Genomic DNA, 23,653 nt, shown 5'->3' with positions numbered 1-23,653 from the left:
TCGTCTTCTCTTCTGCCTTTTGTATTACGTATGAAAAGAATATATAAAGTGCTTATGCAAAGACTACAACTTAGAATTAACAAGATACTCAGTAAAATGTGATGTACTCCTTATTTTCATAACCAAGTGCAGTAAAATCCAAGTTTATGTAGGCAAATTTCTTCTAATTGACTTAACAGTGTATTCTATACTGTTTGAAGGATACAACCTTTGTTTTACTTTGGTGAAGGACAAAAGCATCAGTTTCTTCACCCCAAGAAGCAATTCCTATCAGTCTGTCTATTTGACAATCACATCTCAATTTGGCATTTGACATCTCATCACTTTAGATTTCTTAAAGCTCTCTTTTAAATACTGTTCTATAAACACCTTTTATTACACATCCAAAGTTCAGAAATCCTTTCTTTCAACTGTTACTAGCTTAGGCATGTTATCTTCTTCTAATTTTTATTAAACTAATTCTTTAAGTATCCAAGAACATTCATTACCTTAAAACAAAATACATTCTGTTATAAAGCACATTCAGTTAGAAATACAGTTTTCAGAAAAACAAATTAATACATGTGAGGCCTATTTTTCCTTGTACATACCTATTTGAAAAGACCATATGGAAACATTCTTTTTTAGACTACTGAATCTGGGGGAAAAATATCATTTTATACAGAAGTTCCAACCCTATAGAGGAGATTACCACATATATATGGAGAATTACAAGCTTTGTTCACCACTGGACTAATAATATATCAGCACCATTAGTTTCAACTTTGATTGTTGAATACTTAGTTCAGCTTCAACAGCTCATCTGTCTCTGAGGAAAACAAAGTCAGTAGTTCTCCTTTTCAAGGCATCAGAATTTTTATGACCAACATGTACAAACACAGAGTTTTTATTTACAAATAATACACAACTAGGAAAAAGAATACAAACATGTTTGAAATTTTCTGCATTCAGTACAATAAGTTTATTTTCACTACTGCCTATATATAGTTCTATTACTGCTTGTAGAAAAGTTATTTTATATAGGTCTTCCCAGTCTCTCAAAATTTTGTAGCACAGGACTTGGTGATTAACAAACTTACTACGTATGTTTGTTTACTTTTGCTTACAGACGTCCCAATGTTCAACATAGCACCTGAATATACTGCTAAACCCTTCTGGTGGAGGAACTCGGCATGAAATCCTGATCTCAATGAAGTCAATGGCAAAACTTAAAATCCTTAAAATAGGATTTTGTACCTTCATTTTACATTCCAGATAATGAAATACATTTGTTGCTTTGGAAGTCTTTTGGCTCTTACTTTTATTTGCTAATCTTTTCTCATTCTTGAATGTTATAAAATTACTAAGAAATCAATTTATATCTTGAGCTATGAAAACGTAGATGAAATACTTAATGACAATGTTTGAAGTGACAGTTAGGCTACATCTTACTACTTCTAATAGCAATTTTCAGTACATAAGCTAACTTGCAATAAATCCAACAGAAAATTGTTTTTATTTTAGATTACCTGGACCTAGCTGGACCTAGTTTAGATTACCTGGACCTAGTTAACCAATGTACTTGTAAATATGAAACCTAAGTTCAAGCCCCTACCGGCTAATAATAAATGTTTTTAATACAGAAGACTGTAAAGCATTCTATTATTGCTCAATTAGAATCTTAGAATCATAGAATATCCTGAGTTGGAACAGACCCACAAGGATCATCGAGTCCAACTTCTGGCTCCATGGAGGACCACCCAAAAATAAAACCGTATGTCTGAGAGCACTGTCCAAACGCTTCTCGAACTCCAGCAGACTTGTTGCCATGACCTCTTCCCTGAGGAGTCCATTCCACTGCCTGACCACCCTCTTGGTGAAGAACCTTTTTCCTAACATCGAGTCTGAACTGCCCCTGTTGCAACTTCGTGCTGTTCCCTTGGGTCCTGTTGCTGTCACCAGAGAGCAGAGCTCAGCGCCTACACCTCTGCCCCCCTCGTGAGGAAGCTGCAGGCTGCCATGAGGCCTGCCCTCAATATCCTCTTCTCTAGGCTGAAATTAATTCCATGATGAACTCTGCTGCTTAGAACTAAATACAAGTATTAACCTCATAACCTCCCCAAATCCCCAGTTGGAGTCTTAGACTTTACATCATTTGCAGCTTCAGTTGTCTAAAAACCATGAACATACGGCATTAAAAAATACAAGGAATAAAAATAAGACATACTACTATGATATGTCACTGATAAACATCGATGTTACTACAGGTAAAATAATCATGAATCTAAGTAGAGGTTACTATGCATCTTATGATCCAAAGACAAACAAAACAATCAAGATTGAAACAACTTTAATGTTAATGGCAGAACACTTACCACTTTTCAGTTCCTGAGTTTCTGGTGGTAAAGAATCAAATGTTCTAGCTCCAACACACATCAATTTTTCCACTCTTTCTGCAGTGATGTCAAGAGGACTGGGAAGCTTATTACACACCATGGCTAAAGCACATTGCTAAGGACATAAAGAACCTGTTTATATTTCCTTACTGAATAGAAATAAAAGGAAGCATGCCTTCAATGTCTGTTTCCCTAAATCAACAATATCATGCATTAACTGCCATCAACAACAGACAGCTAAAATCCACCTCTGTCACTAACATTTGTACATAAAACTATGTAATAAAAGTAGTATCGCTAAAATACCTCCAGTTTCATAGAGTACTTTCCTAATAAAAAGGTGGATGTTGAAGCATGAAGTTGGTTGAAATACAATACTAACTGTAGATATGTAACTTAATACTATGACTGAGAAAATCAGTCCAGCTAGCGTAGGCATAAACATGAATAGAAGAAAATCATAACACATCACAAACTGAAATATGTGAGTACTCTTCCAAGTCTACAAACTGCCAATAGAACAAAAAGTTGTATCTTTCTTAAGGATACAGAGGACTGCATCAGATATTGGTAGCCACTGGCTACAAATGGCATTAAGATGAACTTTGGGGTCTGCATGCCGTGACTCCCGTGCACCAATTTTCAATCCCAAAGAGGTGATTATCTTTTCAATTTTTTCTTTGTCTCTGCACAGGAAAATACAAGCCATATTAGCAATGCATAACACGCATCCATAACATTCCTTGTTTGAAAAACTTGATTTCAAAAATCAACATGGCACATGGAAAGTGATTCCATGAAGATTTCATAGGATCTTCTCACCTCTTCATAACAGCTTCATATAGACTCCATATGTTGTCCAGCACCAACTGCACAAACAAAGGTTTCTTTCCTTTTGACTGGTAAAACAAACAAACTAGTTAATTTTCAGCAATTCCTTGCTTTTACAACAGGCTTAAGACTGCACTTCTAACTAATCATTTTCATAAGAAGCATATAAAACCTTCATTCAAAAATCAAGCCAGTTGCCTGTTTCTACACATGATCCCTACTTCAAAAGTTTGTTTAATAAAAATGATGTTATAAGCCACACAATAAACATGGAATTTTGAAGCGCAGAACAAGGGTTGCAATTTCAGAAAAAGCACCTGATAAATATGGAACACGTCTATCTTGAGCCCGGTTATCACCACTTAACCCCCACCTCTTAAAAAAAAAAAAAAAAAAACAGTAATAAATCATCACATGAAAATAGAGGAAGTCCTGCCTTCTAACTTTGAGTGGTAGAAACACTTAATGTAAGATGAGCAGTTTTCAGGCCAGTATCTCAGTACAGCATTCAATTACAATTTGGGGCCTCACTAAGGCAAAAAATTTTCTAAATCCTAAATCCTCAGCTGAACCCCAAAATCTTAAAACCTTAGCCGTTGAAGCACTCTTCAAATCAGATGACAGAGGCCCACTCACTACTCAGGTTCCTACACTGCTAGTCTTCCATTCATCTCATACGTTTTACTCTATCCTGAATCCTTGAAGCTGGAATGCCTCTTATTTTGTGAGCAGAGAGATTTAAGAGCAACAGTGAGCACTATAAATTGGATGAGAGTTCTTTCCTGTAGCCTTTGAATGGTCTCATTTCTAAGGCTACCATAGTAACGTTATGCTTCCACAAATGTTGACTAGACAGGTACTGAGATCAATTCTCAAACCGCAAAATGAGGAGTTGGCCAAAAAAAAGAAAACAACAAACTAAATAAACCACAAATAATATTTCTGACAACTGCCCTACCTGATCACCTTTCATTATCTTCTTTGCTTTTGTATTTAGATAGTAATCTCCCCATAAAGTCTTCAGAAGCACTGCAGGCTTGATTCCAATCTTCTGGCTGTACAGTTTTGCAAAATGCTCAATGCTGCAAGAAAACAAAAGGCAACTTGATAAAAGCGTAATGTTGTTTACAGGTGTTTATCAGCCTAAGCAAGTGATAGCTTACATGAAAATCATACATATCTCAAGTCTTTGTTTTGCTCCCACTTTTCCAATTGCCTTCTCTTTAGCTCCCATTTTTTAACATTTGTACCTGCAAAAACATTCAGTGGCAACAGCTTAAAAATGTCAGCAATATTTATACATTTTTGTTTTAAGTCAGCTTGAAGACTGAATTTGTTTAAATGAAATAAATACCCGTATACTACTCTCCCCCAGTAAAAAACAAAACAAACAAAAAAAACCACACAAACAACATCAAAAATATAACTTTAAAAGTTTTAAATATTTGAAGTCATGACTCTCGAACTTATTCTATGAAAGAGGTTACCTTATGCATTCTAATTACAACCTGTGACTAGAATGGTAAAAATTAAAAATCAAGTATTCTTTCTAGCCACACTTCAGCCCTCAGATGATAGCAATTACTTTTTAAGTTAACTACTTTGGGCATTTGTGGTTTAGAGCATTGCTTTAATATCAAGTCTAGCCCATAAAATAATACAGAAACTGTAATATTAAAAGGAAAAGCCAATTGTTTTCCATTGGAGCCCATGAATTAATAGAAGTAGGCTGCTTAGGACCTAAAGAGGGACTTCTGAAGCTTCTGCGGTCTCCCCACTGAATATATTCAGTAAACAGTAACAGAAAAAAATTCTACATATCTTCATCCCATGCATGCAGAAACAAAAATGTACGCAACTGTTCACAATTGGAACAATTCTATTTGCATAGTAATGATATTTGATGACCTCTTATTTGAAATCCAGAAGTGTCAGATTTCTACACACCTAAAAAATACCTATGAGATCTATTTACAGAATCACAGAATCGTCTAGGTTGGAAGAGACCTCCAAGATCACCCAGTCCAACCTCTTACCTAATACTAACAAGTCCTCCACTAAACCATATCACTAAGCTCTACATCTAAACATCTCTTAAAGACCTCCAGGGATGGTGACTCAACCACTTCCCTGGGCAGCCCATTCCAATGCCTAACAACCCTTTCGGTAAAGAAGTTCTTCCTAATATCCAGCCTAAACCTCCCCTGGCACAACTTTAGCCACACACTTCTTTAGCCAATCTGGTAACTTCTTTCCTTAAAAGGGGGACACATTCCTACACCTTCTGAATATACTATAAATTACATTGCTCCCTGCCATGTGTTCAGTGTGCTCTCTCTCCAGCTAGACGCACCAGAGTGTGAGACAGCTCTTAAACTGAAGGAGAAATGACAGTGATTTTGGCAAAAGGGAATGGGTTGCATTGCACAGCTGAGCAGGGTGTGCAGGGGAGGAAGAAGACATTGTAGCATACAGTCATCCCAGGCGTAGGAAAGCAGAAAGCAGCTACACGGTGGTATTTTCAGAATCAGAGCCATACCGCACAACAGTTCAGGATACGCAGTGCTGCTGTGTAGTTTGAGAAGCAAAAGGAGATCCAACCAGGGAGAATTTTGGGTATCCCCAGCACGGTGTGACATAAAGCAGCAAAGCAGCATGTAGTACTGCCTAGTTATGGCTGTGGGCACCATATGCAAAGCTCTCTGCTCCCATAAGGTGTGTGTTTATGTGTGGACCACCAAAGGTATCTGATAAAAATCTTCTAGCCTTCAGAGATGAAAATGTCTGCCTTCACTCATTTTCTATAACTAAATCTATTTCAGACTGAAGAATATTCCAAGAATCTGAAGATTTGCTTTCAATTTCCTTTACACAACTTATATGCTGGTTTGTTGGTTGTTTTTTTTTTATGCATTATTATTCATAGCAGATAATTAAACTAAAGTAACCTATTTTATTTTTCCTTTTTCCTGCAGTGATAAGAAATGTTTGAGTTAATTACAAACTATTCAATGAACTTTAAATACAAGTTTTAATCCTTTTTTTTTTTTTAAGGTTTTGCAACATTAAAGACATACCGTATTACTGAGTGTATCTTTTTAATTATATAGTCATGATGAAGACAAGGACTCCACCTTGCGGCCAGCAATCAGAACACGTGTAATCTTTACTACAGCATACTACCCTTCAAAACTAATTACCAAGAACAGGACTGAAAACCAGAACTGATCACAAACTCAGATACAGTAATACTCATAATTTTCTGAAATTGTTCTGCTCCAAGTTGCTTAATTTTACTTAAATATCTCTGCAATGGTAACTGCTGAAACAAGCATAAAGATATTAGGTAAAACGAGATAAAAATGCACCTGAATGAGGAAAAGAATGGAAAAAAAAAAAGCTAGATTAAGACCAATAAGCATAAACACTTAAAAACAAACACAATTTCAAAGACGAGACAAAATCTGATGCAGAAAAAAAAACAACAAAAAAACAGACCACAGTAATGCTGTGACCCAAAACTATATTGGGCAGAAGTGAACAGCTGAAAGTGCTGCCCCAATGCCAGCTGTCTGTTCTATGCTTGTTACAAACTTCACCAGCCCTGTAGCTGGAAGGTCCAGCCTACTTGTGAAACAGCTCTTGCGCTGCTGCAGTTTTAAGCCAAGTCTGGTAAAGCCTATCGAACGTAAGTAATTAACAACACACTAAGTTTACCAGGCTAGGCTGAACGCTACAGTGGGCTAAGCAGCTGCTGTGTAAGAATAACATAGGTCTCCAAATCACAGGCCAGAGCTGGCAGTCTTTTCAGCTGTGCAACGTTAATATATATCAGTACAGACAGATAAAAAGTTGCATATCACAGAAAAAATGTTAACAAAAATCTTTAGAAATATGAAGGAGCTCAAAATACTTCAAATTTGAGATTACTTGCAGAGATCAACTAAAAAAATCAAAAAGGGCATTAACTAAGTACCATACTTACCCAAAACCCCATCCATCAATTGCACTGGCAAACACCACATTTCCATGGTCTGGCGAAAAATAGAGATGGGAATCATCAGTATCTTCCAGTCCAGCACTCCAGTCATAAATTTGATCTCCAAGTGCTGTGTCTGAAATATTTTCACCTTCTGTTTCTTTCTCAGCTCTTTCTTCTAAAACTTTAGAGGTAAAGAGTGTTCCAGTGACTGCATTGATCTATGGAAGGGTATATAAAAACATACAAAGATTTGTTCACTCTTTCACAGCAATTGCAATTAAAATGCAATACCCCCACCCTCCAAAATATAAACATTTTTGTTGTTTTAATAACTAGTGCACTTGTGATTCATTTGAAAATTTAAAACATGGGCTTTGTGTATTTGGCATAGACTAGCATTACAGCTTAGGCATGGTGTGCTATCCAGATCAGTCAGCCATGTCAAGATTGAATCAGATATAGAGTATCATATGGAGCACACTTTGTTTCTCAGAACAGGGAATGATGAAATATAAATATTACTGCCAACGAGTAAACAACAAAGAGGGCAAAGGAAAACCATGTAGGTAGCTGTTTAAAAGCTCTCAAAAAAGTTTGAAGGCAATTTAATTGCCTCCAAATTAACTTAATCGCTGCATAAATCCATTATTATCAAGAATAGTCTAAAGACATTCCTTGTCTATCCCCAGTTTAAGCAATGCAACATAGCAAAACATACAACACTATCTCTTAAAAAAGACAGACTCTGTCAAGCGGCATTTGATTCTCTTTTCTCTATCAAGTGCATTCTGAATGCATTCAGAATGCAATACTGAATCTCAGAGCCAACTAGAAATAAATTAGACTAGATATTGTAGTGCTTGTAAGAAAAATTGGTTCTGCTGTGCCAAGTTTATTCCAGCTATAAGCCACTGAAAATGACAGTCTCTTTAATTCAAGAATGGAGACAAGGCAGGGGGAACCCATGGCAAAATCTGTTTTGTGAACATGATGCTATGGTATAAATACCTGCTCTAAGATATTCTTGAGGTGCAAGTATGCTTCTTGAGGGGTGAACTTGAGCTCTACAATCAAGCGATCAATTTTATTTATCACCAATACCGGACGAATATTTTCTAGCCAAGCCTGCCGTAGAACTGCTTGAGTCTATTAAGAAAATAAGAGTTTAAAAAAATCCATTACAGAAAGCTTGATACCTCAAGACATAGAATGTTAAAGTGAATGACAATTAAATCTAAAATTTAATTAAACACATAATAAGGTTCTGGTTTGAATGTCAACTTATCATTTGACTTAGATGGTACATAGTGTTAGTTATTATAGAATTCTGCAGAAAGTATTTTAATAGCAAAAAAGCCCACGCTCTTTACAAAAGCAAGTCATGAATAAAACAAACTCAATGTTATTTTGCATTATTTTTCCCATTTTCATTACGCTATAAGCACACAAAGTTACTAAATAATTTACCTTAATACACTTATTTCTTCTTTACACAAATAATCTATTACTAGAAAAATTATATACTCACTGTTTCAACCCTAACACCCACTCACCAGCTGTACTATGAAATTAACTAGCAAAACCAGGAAACTAACTATCCTCTTTCAGACCTCAAGTACACTATCATTTATTAGAAGTTGTTCAAAGCTTCTTAAAGCAGCTTATCTTTTATTTCTATGTTATATACTTAAGACATATATGCAATTCTGGTTTGCTTACTTGCTCTTCACTACCCTTTTTCTCAATTTAATATACTTTATTTCACCTGTGGACAGACTCCTTCAACAGCATCCACCACTATGATACAACCATCACAGAGTCGGACAGCAGTAGATACTTCTGAAGAAAAATCCACGTGCCCTGGGGAATCTATTAAATTAATCAGATACTCCTGATCACCTAGGATCAAACAATAAATATTTCAGAACAGTTATTTATTTGGGCTGCGTTGTTAATACTGTGCTCAACTAGTATTAATTTCTAGGGGCAAAAACTGCAGTAACTATTATGTTAAAGAAAAAACACAAATACGCCAGGAAGACTGCAGCAGCATAATATCTAGTGGCTTATGCCTAAGCAATTTCAAGTTCACCCATCTTTAATGGGAGCCTTCACCTTTCAATGTCCAACTACCTTAAAAACAAACAAAACTAGCTTGTAGCACCATTACAAATAGATCAATAGCTAAAGCATAGATCAACTTCCCCACAGTCTGCATTTTAAGGATAAACCAGAATAGACTGTCATTAAAGTAAATCCTATACTCTTAACAAAATGCGTTATTTCAGTATTTGAGATTTTCTTAATAAACACACTTATGACTCCATAGTATGAAAACATCTAAGGTATTAATAACAGTTTTTTTCCAATGTTTTTCAAGCTACTGTCCCTCTAAACTTCTGCTTATTGAAGAAACGCCAGTCAATATTTTATGAATTTATTGCATTTACCATCAGCCACAACCAAACTAAGAAGAAATTAACTTTCCCGTTTAAGAATTTATATTAGAATCTAAATTTCAATAAAATAGAAAAACAACGGACATAAAAGGTTCTAACTAGTAAAGTAAGGCCATTTCAGAGACAATGATAAAACAGACCTAGCCTGCAATGCTTAGCTGGAAGATCGCTGATCTCAACTATGCTTTATAATCGTATGTAGCTGAAATGGCGATAGTAAGATGACTTATGGTGGCTTTTAAGGTTCATGCAATTTTTTTTTTCTTGCACAAGCCTGTTAGCAATGTATTTCATCATGTTTATGATTCACCTAGCTGAAGGTAAAACTGGTGAGGAACATGGAGTCAGCATAGCTATGCTATATAAAACCCTCTGAACAATTCACAGCAGAGTATAACTTGCATCTTGATAATATGAGTGCAGTGAATATCTTGTACACAACAGACTGTGCACAATCATTAAAAAAATTTTGGTTTTTGAAGGAAGTTCTTGCCTTTAACTGACAGTATTTGAAGCCTTAAGATCAAGCATAAAGATTCAGATCTTAAGTAGAAAAAAAAAAAAAGATGAAGACAACTATTCTAATTGCCTCCACTTAGAAATATGAGAATTTGACTTGTTAAATTCTACACTGCAAAGTTAGCTAGTTACTGTGGTTTAAGCACAAAAACAGGCAAAACTGAAATTACGTCCTCTATGAAAACATTAACAGCAGATTTTAAATTTTGAAGCTCATGAAACTGTGAAATATAATAATCAGAAGCTGCAGAATACTATACTGAGTACACCTAAGTATCCAGCTGGCAGCTCCTCTCTTGCTTATTGCAAATGCTTAAAACCATTTTCCTAACACTGCGATAGAGCTTTATTATCTTGGTTAACAGTCGAATACATGCTTAAGTCTTTGTAGAACAATGGCCTAACGCTGAGAGATTCAAAAGTTGCAGAGGAAAAGATCTCAGCAGCAATAATGAATAGGCAGGGAAAAAAATAAATATATATTAAAGTTTATTCTTGCCAGCATCAACAACTTACCTTTCTTAAAGTGCAATGAAATCGCACTAGATTTCATTGTTATTCCTCGGATCTGTTCATCTTCTCTACTGTCTAGGTATCTCAGCTGAGTACAAAAACAAGAGAACAGGAGATAAATCCGTGGAATTATTTCACAAGTTACTCATCAACTGTCAAAGAGTGTAATTGCGAGAAAATAAGGTTTAGCAAGACTAGGGGTAGATTATTTACAATCCCAGCGCATACACACCAGAATTTTGTTAAAAATGAGAGCGTAACTCTACCTTTCCTGCTAAGCGGCTAGAGATTATTCCATTGCTAGAGATCAGACAATCAGCTAGAGTAGTTTTACCTAAAAAGAAAAATAGATTACTTAGTTTAAATAAATACAGACAATTGAAAAAGATGTGACAATACCATGAATAGTGACAATATCTAGTGTTCCAAGACAGAAACATTCATCAACATCTCATGTTCTACCAACATTAATAACAGCCAGGAAAGTACAAACTAACCTAAAAAAAAAATCAAGTGACTCAACTTCACATGTTAGGTGCCAACAAATTTATTTTTCAGAGTGGGTGCGCCTTTACCTGCTATAACCAGAAAAGTAAAAGAAATAGCAAACCGTACTTCAGAACTGTGATATATCATGCTATTAGACAAAAGATTGGTGTCATAAAACAAAAATGTATTATTTTCACTTACATAACACACTTCCACTAAGTAAATGTAGAAATAAAATAGACCACCTAACGCATACACGTATTTATGTCATCATCTGTCATTATAAAAATGGAAAACGTTCAGCTATTTCAAGTTGTTAAATGCTCAAGTGCTTAAAGGACAAGCTGCACGAGGGTGAAATTAACGCGCAACAGACAAAATTTACTTCTCAGAGTCAGGATTACGCCAGTTTAAAGCCGAACCCAAGAAGACGTACTGCTTTAAACCAGAGCGCCCCAAACACCTCGCCACCTCCCAAACCACCGCCGAGCTCCCCGGGTATCCACCACCACCACCACCACCACCCCGTCCCACCGTGATCCACATGCGCCAAAATGCAGATATTCCTGATCCCTGCCGTCCTCCTCTGGAGGCCCGCCATCCTCCCCGCGCTGGCCAGGACCATGGCTGGTGCCCCTGCGAAGGCAGAGGAGCAGTTAAGTTACACACGACACACGAGGCGACATTTTTCTAATTACCCAACCTGTGACCGGGGCCACTCACAGGTCACCGGTGCCCGCCTTACGCCGCCTCCACCTCCCCCCCCCAGCCTCCCTTTCCCCCTTCCCCCTGAGGTAACGCGCCCCCTCCCCCCCACCCCCACCTCAGCTCCCTGTCGGCCCCGCACCGCCCAGCACCCGGAAGCCCGCTCCGGTTCCGCTCCCGCTCCGCTCCCGCCCCCCGCTGCATGACGTCGGACGGAGGCCGGCCGGGGCCCTCCCGGCGCGACGCGGTTGCCATGGAGCGTCCCCACGGTTACCGCGGCGGCCGCGGGGAAGATGGCGCCGCCGCGCTGCCTGTGCGCCATCTGCACCTGCGGGTGAGCGCCGCGGCTCCCGGGGAGGGCTGAGGGGAGGAACCGGGGCTGGTACCGGGACCCAGGGCCGGCAGCAAGCGGAGCTGGGGTGCCGCGGGGAGCCGGCGGGTTTCGGGGGCGTGCTGCGGGGGCGTGCTGCGGGGCGGGACCTCAGGGGTCGGGGTCCCTAGGGCACGGCTGGTGGGCGCCCTGCAGAACTCAGCTGTGGGGTCTGTGGGCTTGGAGTCAGCACTCTTCGTGTTTTCACGTTCTTCCCTGTGTCCGCTTCAAAAACCAGAAGCGTAATCGTCCTGGAATTGGCACCTGATCACCACATTCAAGGATTCAGTCTTTCATATTAAAAACAAATGAACGAAAAACCCTACATGCCAGAGAATTCATCCTGGTATCACGTGTGTCACTTCTGAGGGCACGCATGAGACCCGAGTAGTTCCTGAAGACCTGAGGCATTTTTTCTGCTTCAGCAATCCCCTCCTCTTGCAATATTCGTGGCAGGAAAGTGGGCAAGTAACAGATCCAAAAGCCGTTATCTCAGGACCAAGCAGGTACCTCCCTCACTGTACGTTTTTCAACTCAGCTGAAAATTCTCAAATCAAAGACCCCGTAGAATAACATGAATTCGACTAATTGAATAAAACACGCACAAAACACATGGTTTAAAATAAACGTCGCTGACGTCTTTGTAGTCAGTGAAACAAACCTCAGCCGTTCCTGGTTCACCCAGTGCATTGTGTTTGCCGGGGCATAGCTATGGAGTTTCTGTGTTCAGGGGAACACTGGTCGCTTGGCACAGTTACCTGGATATTGCAGCGCACATAAGAAGAGATTTCAAAGGGAACAAAAACATTAATGTTTTGTACAAGTTATCATTTAGTTATTTGCAGGAAATTTAATGGAGATATAAATACTGTTTCATTCTAAATATTAAAACAGGTCACGCTTGCAGTTATTTATTCACAGAAGAAAAAAAAATACTGAGAAATTTACACATGAGAGGGAGGAAAGTCAGTAAGAGAGAACTTTATTTGTCTTTTTACAGGGTAGTGGAAAGGGTCTCCACAATTGCAGAATTACATTCTTTTTGCATTGTGACATACATAATTCACTCACTAAAAGTTCACATCTGAGTGCCATTTTTGCATACTTTGGATTTGCAGTCTTAAATTCTTAGTAATAAAATAATTCTTAAATATTTTTAGGAATCTATTCAGATTCCTTTTCCTTAGACTGATTCAATTTCTGTGCTTATTAAGTGATCATTTTCAAAATCAACAAATAATTGCAATGCCAAAAAACACTGGAAGTGTACCCAAAGCTGAGCGTGCTAAAAGATCAGTTTGCAAAAGATACAATACTTCTCACATTCCATGCTGGGGACTTCTGCAGTTTTACTAGCTGTCATAATTTCTGTCATCATCAGCTTAAGACTTCTGCAGTAGCGTACAATGTTACCAATGTGGTACGACAAACGTTTTCAGGCTGCTATGGTAAAGATATGTCTGGTTGTTTGTTGTTTTTTTTTTTGGTAGTTGTGTTGTTTTTTTTTTAATAAACCACAAAAATGCTCGCATAACTGTGTTATGCAGAGTAACGCTTGGGTTCTATGTTGTTTCCTAAGATATTCCAGATCTATTATTTTAGAAGTGGTATATTTTTAATGTGGAGAAAGCACGAGCTAGTTTTACTTGGGTTTGATACATAAAGAGAAGGAAATATTTTTATTTTCATATTTCCCATAGGTTCCAAATGCATTAACTTCATACAAGAGAAAATTGCCCCCTGCTAGCAAGTACAGTCAGGCTTCAGATCACTGGCTCAATAGAAATGCCTGGCAGCAAATAAAGGATGTTCAAATCTGGCCTCCCAAGGAAGAATAAAGCCCCTTGGTAGATGAAGTCTCTGTACTCAGGAATAGTATTTGTCTACCATAACATATAATTGTGACGTGCAAGAGCACAGAAATTTAGTTTTGAAATATAAAAATAAATTACTGCTTTATCTTCTCTATTTGCCAGCTCTTCCTCATTTATTGCATTTTCTTGTAATTTTCTTAAAAATCTAGATTCCTAAATAAATTTAAGTTAAAAGGAAGAATTTTCTAAAATAGGGGATATATTAAACCTTCAGTCTGACAACACAAATACATGCAAACCCACTAAAATCTACCAGGTCTCCTGTCAACACTAGGAAAGCAGAAAACCCTCAAAAAATACAACATCCACGTGGAACTTCTGTCTTTTCAGCCCATGCTATGTACCAGAGCATGTACATCAGCAGTTAAAAAAAAAATGAGATTTTTTTTCGTCTTGTAATAAGTTGTTTATGATGATAAGCATTAAAACGTCTCTCATTATTAGCCTAATTCTCTTGGAGGAAAATGCTCTGTGGGAAAATTTCAAGGCTCTTGCTGGCACTGTATAAAAAAACAACAGTGTGTGCCAGATCCTACGTAAGTGAAATTCAGCATCATTCTGTTAAAATAATCAGAGCAATAGCATTTGGCACCAGAGACCCAGTAGGCTGTCAATTTTATCTTGCTGAGATTCTGTTCAGACATTATGAAAGTCATAAGTAATTAGTCTCCCTCAAAGAAAGGAAAGAATAATAATCCGTCAAAGCAGGCATCTGTCAGTCACGGGGGAAGGCATGTTAGCACCACAGACATTTGAATATCAGTAACTCTGGGGCTGAAATTAAGATAACTGCAAGTAAGACATTTAAAATAACCAGTTACTTGAGCAGTTTTGGGCATATTGCAAGCAACATATTTCATTTGTCAGAGCTGTAATTTGTCTTCTCTGATTGATGATTCTTAGCATAGAGTCTCTAAGGAGCTGCGATGCCCCTATGCGATCAGTTTTAGGTAGTTGCTGTCTAAATGAAAACTTGGTTTAAGTCAGACAACATCCAAAAGTAGATTTATTGGTTAACTAAAAGAAGCAAACAACAACAACAACAAAAACAACACAACCAAATCTCTTCTTCAAATCTAACTTGCATTTATATTAAGGCAATTTTACAGTGTCTTTAAGCCTAAAATCTACTCTGGGATGTTGTCCTACTGACAGTTCTTTCACAACACAGGAAGGAGGATGTAGGACCCTCCTGAACAGTCCCATATAACCTAAGTAATTTTGTGCATAGTTAGAGGCTGTTCTGAATTATTTCATATGCTAGAAATTACTTGGATCGAGGACACTCGATTCACTAATGAATTCTAAAGCAGTTACAAAGGCTTCTTTCCTTGGAGAGGTACATAAGATTGCTTTACCAGACTTCAGCTTTATGCTGAGCTACAGGCTCACTCTGCAAAGAATTGTTTTTCTGCTGTCCCTGTCGTAGCATGCTCATTCAGAAACAGGGGGGGATGCTCTGAAAATATTGCTTAGACAACAGTGACAGCTCAGTCTGTAAAGTCCTATGATACCAAAGCAGAGGAGGTGTTTTGTTTGGTGATTGGTCTTCTGGATCGGCTTATGGCAAAATAAAGATTGTCAAAAATGAAGTTTTTGTAGATGAGCATTGCTTATTTCAAACTTGTTTAAACTGGATGCTTGAATATGCAAAGAACATAATGATTTGATACCATCTATTTCAACTGGCTTTCAAAACATATTCAATAGTTTCTTTGCTTAGCTCTTATTTTTAAATGTTATGTGACACAGCATGCCGTGTTTGTACTTAGAAAATTATTACTATGGTAACAGCTGAATTTCATGGACAATGTAGTGGCAAGCAAGCAGCATGCTGAGAAATAGCACTCTCATCTCCTTGTTTTCCTGCCTTTCCTGTTCTTTCCCTGCTGTGTTCTGAGCAGGTGTCTCAATTGTTACTTGACTGTCCCTTGACTTTGATTGGAAAGGAGTAAGTACCCCAGGCTTTGAAAGGATGTGCCTTCTTAGGTAGGGCTACTTTGGTCCTCATTTATTGCCCTCCTCAGCTGACAAAGTCAGGCAGCCCAAACTAACAACAGCTCTAGGGATCTCCAGTTCCAGATAACTTCAGTGTCTTGTCTTGTCCTTCATACCTGTTTCTGTATTTTATTTTACCCTGCTTTAATTCATTTTTTCTTTCTACTTCATATTTAGTGCTGGCTAAATTTCTCTGCAGACTTTTGAACTATTCCTTGCGTATCTGGCTTACTGAAACTTGAATTTGCACCCAGCAAGAGCTGTACACTTTTACCCTTCTAATTCTGTTGTTATTTTTCTGTTTAATTTACAGACTTTCCCAAGATTCATTTTAAAAGTTGTGCTTTAGTTCCTGTTATTCCCCTGTGCTTGTATCTGAACCAGTATTGCAAAAAAAAACTACCACGGAGATGCAACTGCCTATTATAAAAATTAAAATGGGTCTAATGTTTTCTTTATTGCCTGGAAAATCTTAACACATGCATTTTAATTTCATGCATATTTTACACAAAACAACAAGGCATAAGTAACTAATTAATGCAAGTCATTATATACTTCTTATCATCTTTTAACACAATGATGTCATTAAAATAGGTATTACAGCTATCAATCAGGTGCAATTGAAATAACACCTATTAAGAAAAAGTGATGTCAACACTTTAAAAAAAATAGTTTGGGGGCTATTGGATTTAATCAGCACTTGGAAAAAAAGGGGTTGGAAAGTCAGAAATAGCCAGCAGAGTGCTGGAAATGCAAGTGAGATTTCCCACCACTAAAATGTTAGTCAAAATCAAGAGCTGTGGTGAAAAGAAGTGTAGGTGCATAGATATAAAAGGATAAGAGATGAGGGAAAACAGTAGGAGGGGGAACAGTTGCAAAGGAAAAGGGAAGGGAATGCCTACAAACGACCCGAACTCGCTGCTTTTCTCCTTAAAACTTTTAATACATTAAAAAACAGTAAAAAAGAGACAGGGAAAACAGAAAAAAAGAGACAATTATCAAAGGAGCAAGCAGAAGAGTTATTTATTTCTACAAGTAGTAATATCATTAGAGATTAAAAAAAAGAGAGGAGAGCATTTTGATGGTAGCATTGTCTAGATGGCTGACATCAACTCCATCCATCCTCTGTATTCCGTACAAAGAGGTGTACTGATACTACTAATTACTGTTAGTATACCATGCTCTGGGACCTGTACCGTTAGCACAATATTTTGTGTTCTTGTCACTCAGAAAAGATTTTAAACTCAAGCTACTGACATTGTTCAATCTTCCTTGTTTGTTATTCATTCCTAGTAGATAGGACATGTTTTTTTCCCCTTGAATGAAATTATTCAAAATGATCTCATCTGATGTGTTTTACCCAGGCGCCATCGCTGCCCTCATAATCCCACAACGATTTATGATAATCGACAACAGCCGTGCCTCACAACAGAGTATGTGGAAAAATATCCCAAGTATAGCAACATCTCTCCTGCCCGGAGCCTTAAGCCAAAACAAGAGTACCAAGTGCATCGTGGGAAAATGGAAGGAATTACGACATTTAAGTAAACATTTTAAACCAACGTTTTACAATTACTTTATAAAGTTTCTCATACTTTCTCTTTTTAATGGGGGTGAGGGGGTCTGAATATTGTATTGAAATTGTTTTCCAAACACAGTCATCGAATCCCTTATTCTTTTAGTGTATTTAAAAGCAAAATTTTGAGTGTAGAAATACATTGACCACAAAAGATCATCAAAAATAGTGAAGCAGACACACAAAAAGATTTGCATTCTGTACTGCATCTTTTACCTGTAAAGGTGATCCCAAATTTTTGTCATTGTTCTACCTGTTTTAGGAATCTAGGTCTAATCTAGCCTAAAAATAGCTGTGGGATATCTGAGGTAGCAGGGAAAATGAAACATTTTAGAAAAAGAAACAGGGATTAGGGGTTTTGTTCAGACTGTTCTAAATGGTTAGGAGTTTGAAGAAAACCAACTGTAAAGGGGTTCAGTTGGTCTGTCCCGTCAGTGCACAAATTCTGACATCAAGCTTACAGAATTAAAAAGCATCTTTCAAAAAGTTAGTAACAGAGCACTCATTCAGTACTTAACAATAATAATGTGACAGGAGCATAACCTTTTTTTCTCCTTTGTTTTAATTTATGCAATATGGGCAACAGGTGAAACTTCATTTCTGTTTATAAAAAAGCAAAAGGGACATGCAGAGAAAGGTCAAAAGCCCTTCTGCAAAGCTGTGTGTACTACATATACTGTTTATACACCTATATATATAATATAAACCCATTTTATGTAACATGCCTGTATAAAAAAGATCCATGAGATCCACAGTGAAATAAATGTTCTTTCTGTTTATATTCTGCTCTCCTCATGCAATTAGTAAATGTTGCCAAATGTTGTCAAACACCTGTGGTAGTTTGATCTTTGCTCTGTTTCTGCTTTCTGGATCATTTTTTTTTGTAAAATTATAGCAACTTTTTCTATTCTCCTTTCAAATAGTTTAAAGAATATTTTTAATCTGGGAACAAGACTTGGAGTGTTGAAGAAGTTTTGTCACCTTAACCTTTGAATAAAGGCTGCATCACAGACCCTAGATTTATGTAGTATGGTTTCCTTTCCTCCTTGTTACCCTCTAACATATTATATTGATTGATTTTTCAGAGTAAACATTGCAAGTTGTTGCTTTGCCATACAATGGAAAAGTGACAAGAATGACTTCATCATTTGTTAAAAAGACATTTTTAACAAGTGTTTCCCTCTTCCCCAATTCAGGTCTGATTATTTGCCATATGATACCGTGAGACGACCTTTTCGTGTACAAGAAGAGTATAAACCAAAGACTGGAGAGAGAGAACTGGGAACCACATACCAGAAAGATTATAATGCTCATAAAATACAACCAGCGCCATTAGTAAGACCTTTAGAGAGAAAACACACTATGGGAGGAAAATTGGATACCATACCAACATATCAAGGTAATAATATATGCTGCCTTTAGACAGAGAAATAAACAAAGATGAAAGTACTATTCTGAGTTATCTACATTAGCAATGTGAAACTGGATTTCTTAGTTTGGGCTAGAGAGTAAAACATAATAGAAAGTGGGCGATAATGCTTTAATATGTTCAGCACTCCAGTTGTTTAGAGCTGACATTTATGGGTTCTAAAGAAAAACCTTCTCTAGGTTTCTTGGGGTAGAAGGAGAGAAACTAACATACACCTGTTAGGCTATCTCAGCCATAAGTTGATTGTAATTAAAGTTACAATATCTTTCAGATAGTTTTAGCTCAGATAGCACAGTGTTTTTCCACAGGGTAGGTCAAAAGTTGATTTTAGATTTATTTCTCCTGGATTGTGTAGCTTGCATATCATCCTATTAATGATCTGTCTTGACAGAAGTTTTCCTATTACAAGTGTCAGTACAAAGGCACTAAATCTCCTTTAAAGTCATTCTGGCAAGTAACTTTGATATTCTGTATAAAAGCATAAAAGTTTATATATAAAATGTGTAACTCAATTTGTTACATGTACTGCATTGGACCCACAGTTAAAAGCATGTAAAAATAAATGATATGATCTACTAGAGCTGCAAGGATGAAAATCAAGATGAGGAAAGATACAGATAGCAAGAGATAACAAGAACCAGATACAGCTATTAAAACGGGAAGTTAGAATGCTTGGTGCAAACAAACAGAGGAGAGAACTTAATAGGTACATGTGACATTTTCTCTTTTCTCGAGGAAGTTGTCAAAATAAGGCATTGTACATTTTTTTGGTCTGCTTTTATCACACCAATAATAGAAGACATTTATCATATAAACACACAGATAATATTACCATTCTCACTTACATCCATTTCCTTTGGTTTGCAAGGTTTAGTACATGAAGTTGGTTTAATTTTAAAGGAATGCTCCTAAGTAATAAGACTTATATGCTATTTCTGTTGAAGTTTTTGAAGTTTTGTTTTTGCCTTAAAGATGACTATAGGTCATGGGAGGTTCAAAGAAGGGAACCTAGTAAGGTGGACCATATATACCATCCACCTACAGAGAAGTTTGGAAATTCTACTACATTTCAAGATGACTTTGCTCCTAGGGAACTGAATCCCAGACAAAGTTATAAACCTCCATGCATGGCCAAACTTTCAGATGTGCCTTTTGATAGTACTACGAGCCATCGCACTTCTTATATTGCTCATCAACTGGCACCAAAATTTGTGAAATTGAAAGAAGAGTACAGGCCAAACAACCAACCCTTTGAAGATCTCACAACCCACCGGAGTGATTTTAAAGGGCTAGCTGGGCCACTCGCTAAAAGCTGCAAGCCTGAAAATGCAAAAGTCATATCCAATGCTCATTTTAATGGAGTCACTGAATTCCAGGATCGTTTTCAGCCATGGTTGGTCTCCTTGCCTGAGGTCCGCAAAACAAAAGAGTACATTCCTCCCCCAGGTAGCATGGATTTTAACTCCACAAGCCATCTTGATTATGTAAAACATGAGATTTCTCCTGCTGTCCCCATACGACCCATTTCTAATGCAAGAATAACCAATGCTCCCTTCCAAGGGAATACTACTATGAAGGAAGACTTTAAAGCTTGGGACATCTGTCAACAAGAAATTATTAAGAAACAACAGGAAATTCCGAAACCCACAGGGAAATTCTATGATTTAACTACATTCAAATCTCATTACATACCACATCAGATCATTCCAGCGCAAAGTTTCAAACCTGTACAGGTTATTCTTCCTAATCCAGCCCATTTTCAAGATGAAACCATGTATCGCACAGAATATACTCCAAAGAAACAGGAGATGTGCCCAGCAAATTATCCATCTCCTCCAGGTTATGTCTATGTAAATACAGATTCTCATGGTCATAAATTTTTCCGCCAGCTTACGCCTGAATTTTGTGAGTTAAATAGTAATCAAATTCCAAAGGAAGTAGCTGTTGTGTCGTAATACTTAAATGTAATATTCTGAACATCCTGGTGAAACAACTGAGATCTTTAGTTCTTTTTCTTTAAATCACATTAAAAGGGAATTAAATAATGCAAATTTTGATTTTAAAAGCATTTACGCTGATAGTTTAATAAAAATCAAAGGAAAAACAAAAGTTTACTAGAAGACTTAAAGATTTGCCTGGTTTTGTAGGAATGATCTTATATGGAATCTACCCTTTTTTGACTGTGCATTCTAATTTCCTTGACTTCCCAGATTTAATCATGTTCCATCTCAACATGCTTATATGTTTTTTTCTGATCTCCTGCGAATCAAATGATTGTTTTTGCAAAATAGCAAAGCTTTTGATAAAAGGTTGGTTTTTTTTTTCATAGTAAGCAAATAAAGCCATAATGCTAACTAATTCATCCCAGTCTTTCATCTCATTAAGACTTTGAGTAATCTGATACAAGTTTGTTTTTTTCTTTACCTTTTTTTTGGTCCAAATTATATTATGAGATAGCATTTTATGCCACCTAGGCATTTCTAAAAACCTGGGTTTTGTTCTGTCATTGTTACTTTTCTTCCACCTGGTTCAGAGTATAAAGGTCACATTGTAATTTCTGATAGCAATTAACAAAAAGTAACCCTGCTCTTTCTGTACATATACATGAAATCACTTTGACATACATCAGGTCTATAAACTCCAACCCCTAATTTGCCAGATACAAAGCTTTGGACACGCTAAATGTGTCTCCTTCCCTAGTAATTTTTAAACCTGGTGTGCAAATTAAATCAAATTTCTCGAAGAGATTTCACAGATGGCTGTTTTTGAAGTTATAATGCAGATGGTCAGAAAGAAAGGAGAATAAGGCTCAAAAACTTAACACCCATCCACAACAATTTTTGATCCTGCTACCTCATTTGTAAAGCTAAACAGCCTTTTATCACTGCCAAAGTTCATTGCAGAGGCAGTCTAAAGAAAAAATGGCAAAAAAACTAAAAAGTTGTATGTAGAAAAACAAAAAATAATGTAAAAGTTAAAACAAACAAAGTCAACTGAGATGCACCACCAAGAGCCTGGCTTCAGACTGTCTGCTCTTCAAAAATTACTTGTGATGAATATGAAGGAAACAAAATTTTAATAGAAATTGTATACATAATGATTATGTTTCTGTATAAACTATTTAGAGTTTTCTCCTTATGTCTTTACCTGGTTTTGGTAAATCTAGATGAACTGATTTCAGTCCTGTTATATTCATGAGTTAAGCAAGTCCCAATAAATACTTTTGTGATTAACAGTATTTATCATTTGCTATCACAGTACTGCAGTATGACTTTTTTCAGTATTGCACATCTTGTATAGGTATAGGAAAATCATTTGGGTTCTGAATAATTATGTACTAGTATTTCATAAACCAAATCACCCATGAGTGGACTAAGATCAGTGATGGAAAGATGTTGAAAGCAGGAACTGGATTGTACACAAGGAAAAAACCTGAACTGAACATATTAGCTGCGTGTAAAGCATTGCATGACAAAGCTCCAGACAGTATTAGAGCATTGGTTATTTTTAGGTAATTTCTCTCTTTGTACTATGTTTTTTGTAATATGATCTACTCTGTTAATGAAGCAACAATTCAATTAAACTTTTCTCATTGAAGATTATTCATTTCATCAACTGATAGACGTGTTTTGGATTGGGCACAAGTAAAAACAATGTAAAGCTGTGATGTCCTAAAAGCAGGACAGGACAAAGTCCAGTTCATTATCATCCTTCTGTACCTCAGAAGGTACAGATACCTTTTCTTCACGAAAACTGAGTCATTCTCTTGTCTAGCCACAAGTGAAGAAACAAAGTCAAAACATCCCACAGTTATACCTGCCCAACTCTATATCCTACATGCAATATAGGTACCTTGTGAGAAGTTTACAGAAACTCTTAATGTTCTCCCAGCTCTCCTTTCTAGGGAGGAAGAAAGACTCATTGAGAACTGCAACCTGAATCCGTGAAGTTATGCATGCCTGTGTGTTCTGCTGAAAATGGCCCGTCCTCAGGGTCTACGAGTTAGCCCCAGATGCTTTTTGTAATATTCACAGCTGTTTTTGTAGTTAAGTCACTTGCCCCCCCACCAAAAAAAAATAAATAAAATAAATTAAAAAAAAAAAACAAACAAACACGTGGGTAGGCATTTGCTGCCACCTACCAGCACAGCACAAAATATTCTGAGAGGAAGTGAAGGGCATATTCAGATACATTTAACAGTTCCTCTGCAAATGTGTTTGAAGATTTTTTTTGGGAGGAGGGAGCATATTCCCTTTCATTTTGCACTTAATGTTTTCCCCTAAATTTAGTAGTAAAAGAGAACAGCCTTTATTACATTACAGTTGAAAGAGCCACACCCTTGAGATTATGCTTCCAGGAAAAGCATCAAATGATATTATAAACCTTTAGACAGTATTCAATATTTAAGGTCAACTTTTTCATAAGCAACATATTGAAATGCACAGAAAACGAACAGCAGGCTGGAAAACTAATATTTCTCAAAATAACAGCTGTTAAAAGAGTATTTTATGATGTCATGCTAAGCCAAAATGT

At 37.0% G+C, this 23,653-nt stretch overlaps 2 protein-coding genes across 7 annotated transcripts in view; one reads left to right on the top strand and one right to left on the bottom strand.

Annotated features, from left to right (window-relative positions):
* EFL1 (elongation factor like GTPase 1) overlaps window positions 1-12,080 on the bottom strand; it is a 72,361-nt gene extending 60,281 nt beyond the window's left edge. For 2 of the 6 annotated variants that reach the window (XM_035554560.2, XM_035554564.2), the window contains exons 1-11: window positions 11,992-12,080; window positions 11,703-11,804; window positions 10,946-11,013; window positions 10,683-10,767; window positions 8,954-9,087; window positions 8,197-8,334; window positions 7,192-7,406; window positions 4,165-4,288; window positions 3,198-3,274; window positions 2,925-3,061; window positions 2,355-2,477 (exon numbers count right to left, since the gene is read on the bottom strand). In XM_035554560.2, coding sequence (XP_035410453.1) covers window positions 2,355-2,477; window positions 2,925-3,061; window positions 3,198-3,274; window positions 4,165-4,288; window positions 7,192-7,406; window positions 8,197-8,334; window positions 8,954-9,087; window positions 10,683-10,767; window positions 10,946-11,013; window positions 11,703-11,793 — 1,192 coding nt within the window. In that variant the 5' untranslated portion in view covers window positions 11,794-11,804; window positions 11,992-12,080. The remainder of the gene's footprint in view (window positions 1-2,354; window positions 2,478-2,924; window positions 3,062-3,197; window positions 3,275-4,164; window positions 4,289-7,191; window positions 7,407-8,196; window positions 8,335-8,953; window positions 9,088-10,682; window positions 10,768-10,945; window positions 11,014-11,702; window positions 11,805-11,991) is intronic. The other 4 variants (XM_035554562.2, XM_035554563.2, XM_050712910.1 and 1 more) reach the window with 4 other exon arrangements.
* Window positions 12,071-22,651, top strand: SAXO2 (stabilizer of axonemal microtubules 2). Its single transcript, XM_035554566.2, has 4 exons — window positions 12,071-12,207; window positions 17,480-17,659; window positions 18,888-19,090; window positions 20,093-22,651. The coding sequence occupies exons 1-4, from the start codon at window positions 12,167-12,169 to the stop codon at window positions 21,073-21,075; spliced, it is 1,407 nt and encodes a 468-aa protein (XP_035410459.1). The 5' UTR covers window positions 12,071-12,166; the 3' UTR covers window positions 21,076-22,651.
* Window positions 22,652-23,653: the final 1,002 nt, after the last annotated feature.

The sequence above is a fragment of the Cygnus atratus genome, chromosome 11, assembly GCF_013377495.2.
Source record: "Cygnus atratus isolate AKBS03 ecotype Queensland, Australia chromosome 11, CAtr_DNAZoo_HiC_assembly, whole genome shotgun sequence".
NCBI classification, from domain to species: domain Eukaryota; kingdom Metazoa; phylum Chordata; class Aves; order Anseriformes; family Anatidae; genus Cygnus; species Cygnus atratus.
The sequence above is the reverse complement of the archived record's forward strand: the minus strand, read 5'-3'. Positions and strand labels throughout refer to the sequence as shown.

What these genes read in the sequence shown, in the direction of transcription:
- SAXO2 (XM_035554566.2), top strand. Translation starts at nt 12,167, where the DNA reads ATGGCGCCGCCGCGCTGCCTGTGCGCCATCTGCACCTGCGG. An exon ending in TGCGCCATCTGCACCTGCGG is followed by an intron (nt 12,208 to 17,479) that starts GTGAGCGCCGCG and finishes TGTTTTACCCAG; the next exon opens with GCGCCATCGCTGCCCTCATA. An exon ending in GAAGGAATTACGACATTTAA is followed by an intron (nt 17,660 to 18,887) that starts GTAAACATTTTA and finishes TCCCCAATTCAG; the next exon opens with GTCTGATTATTTGCCATATG.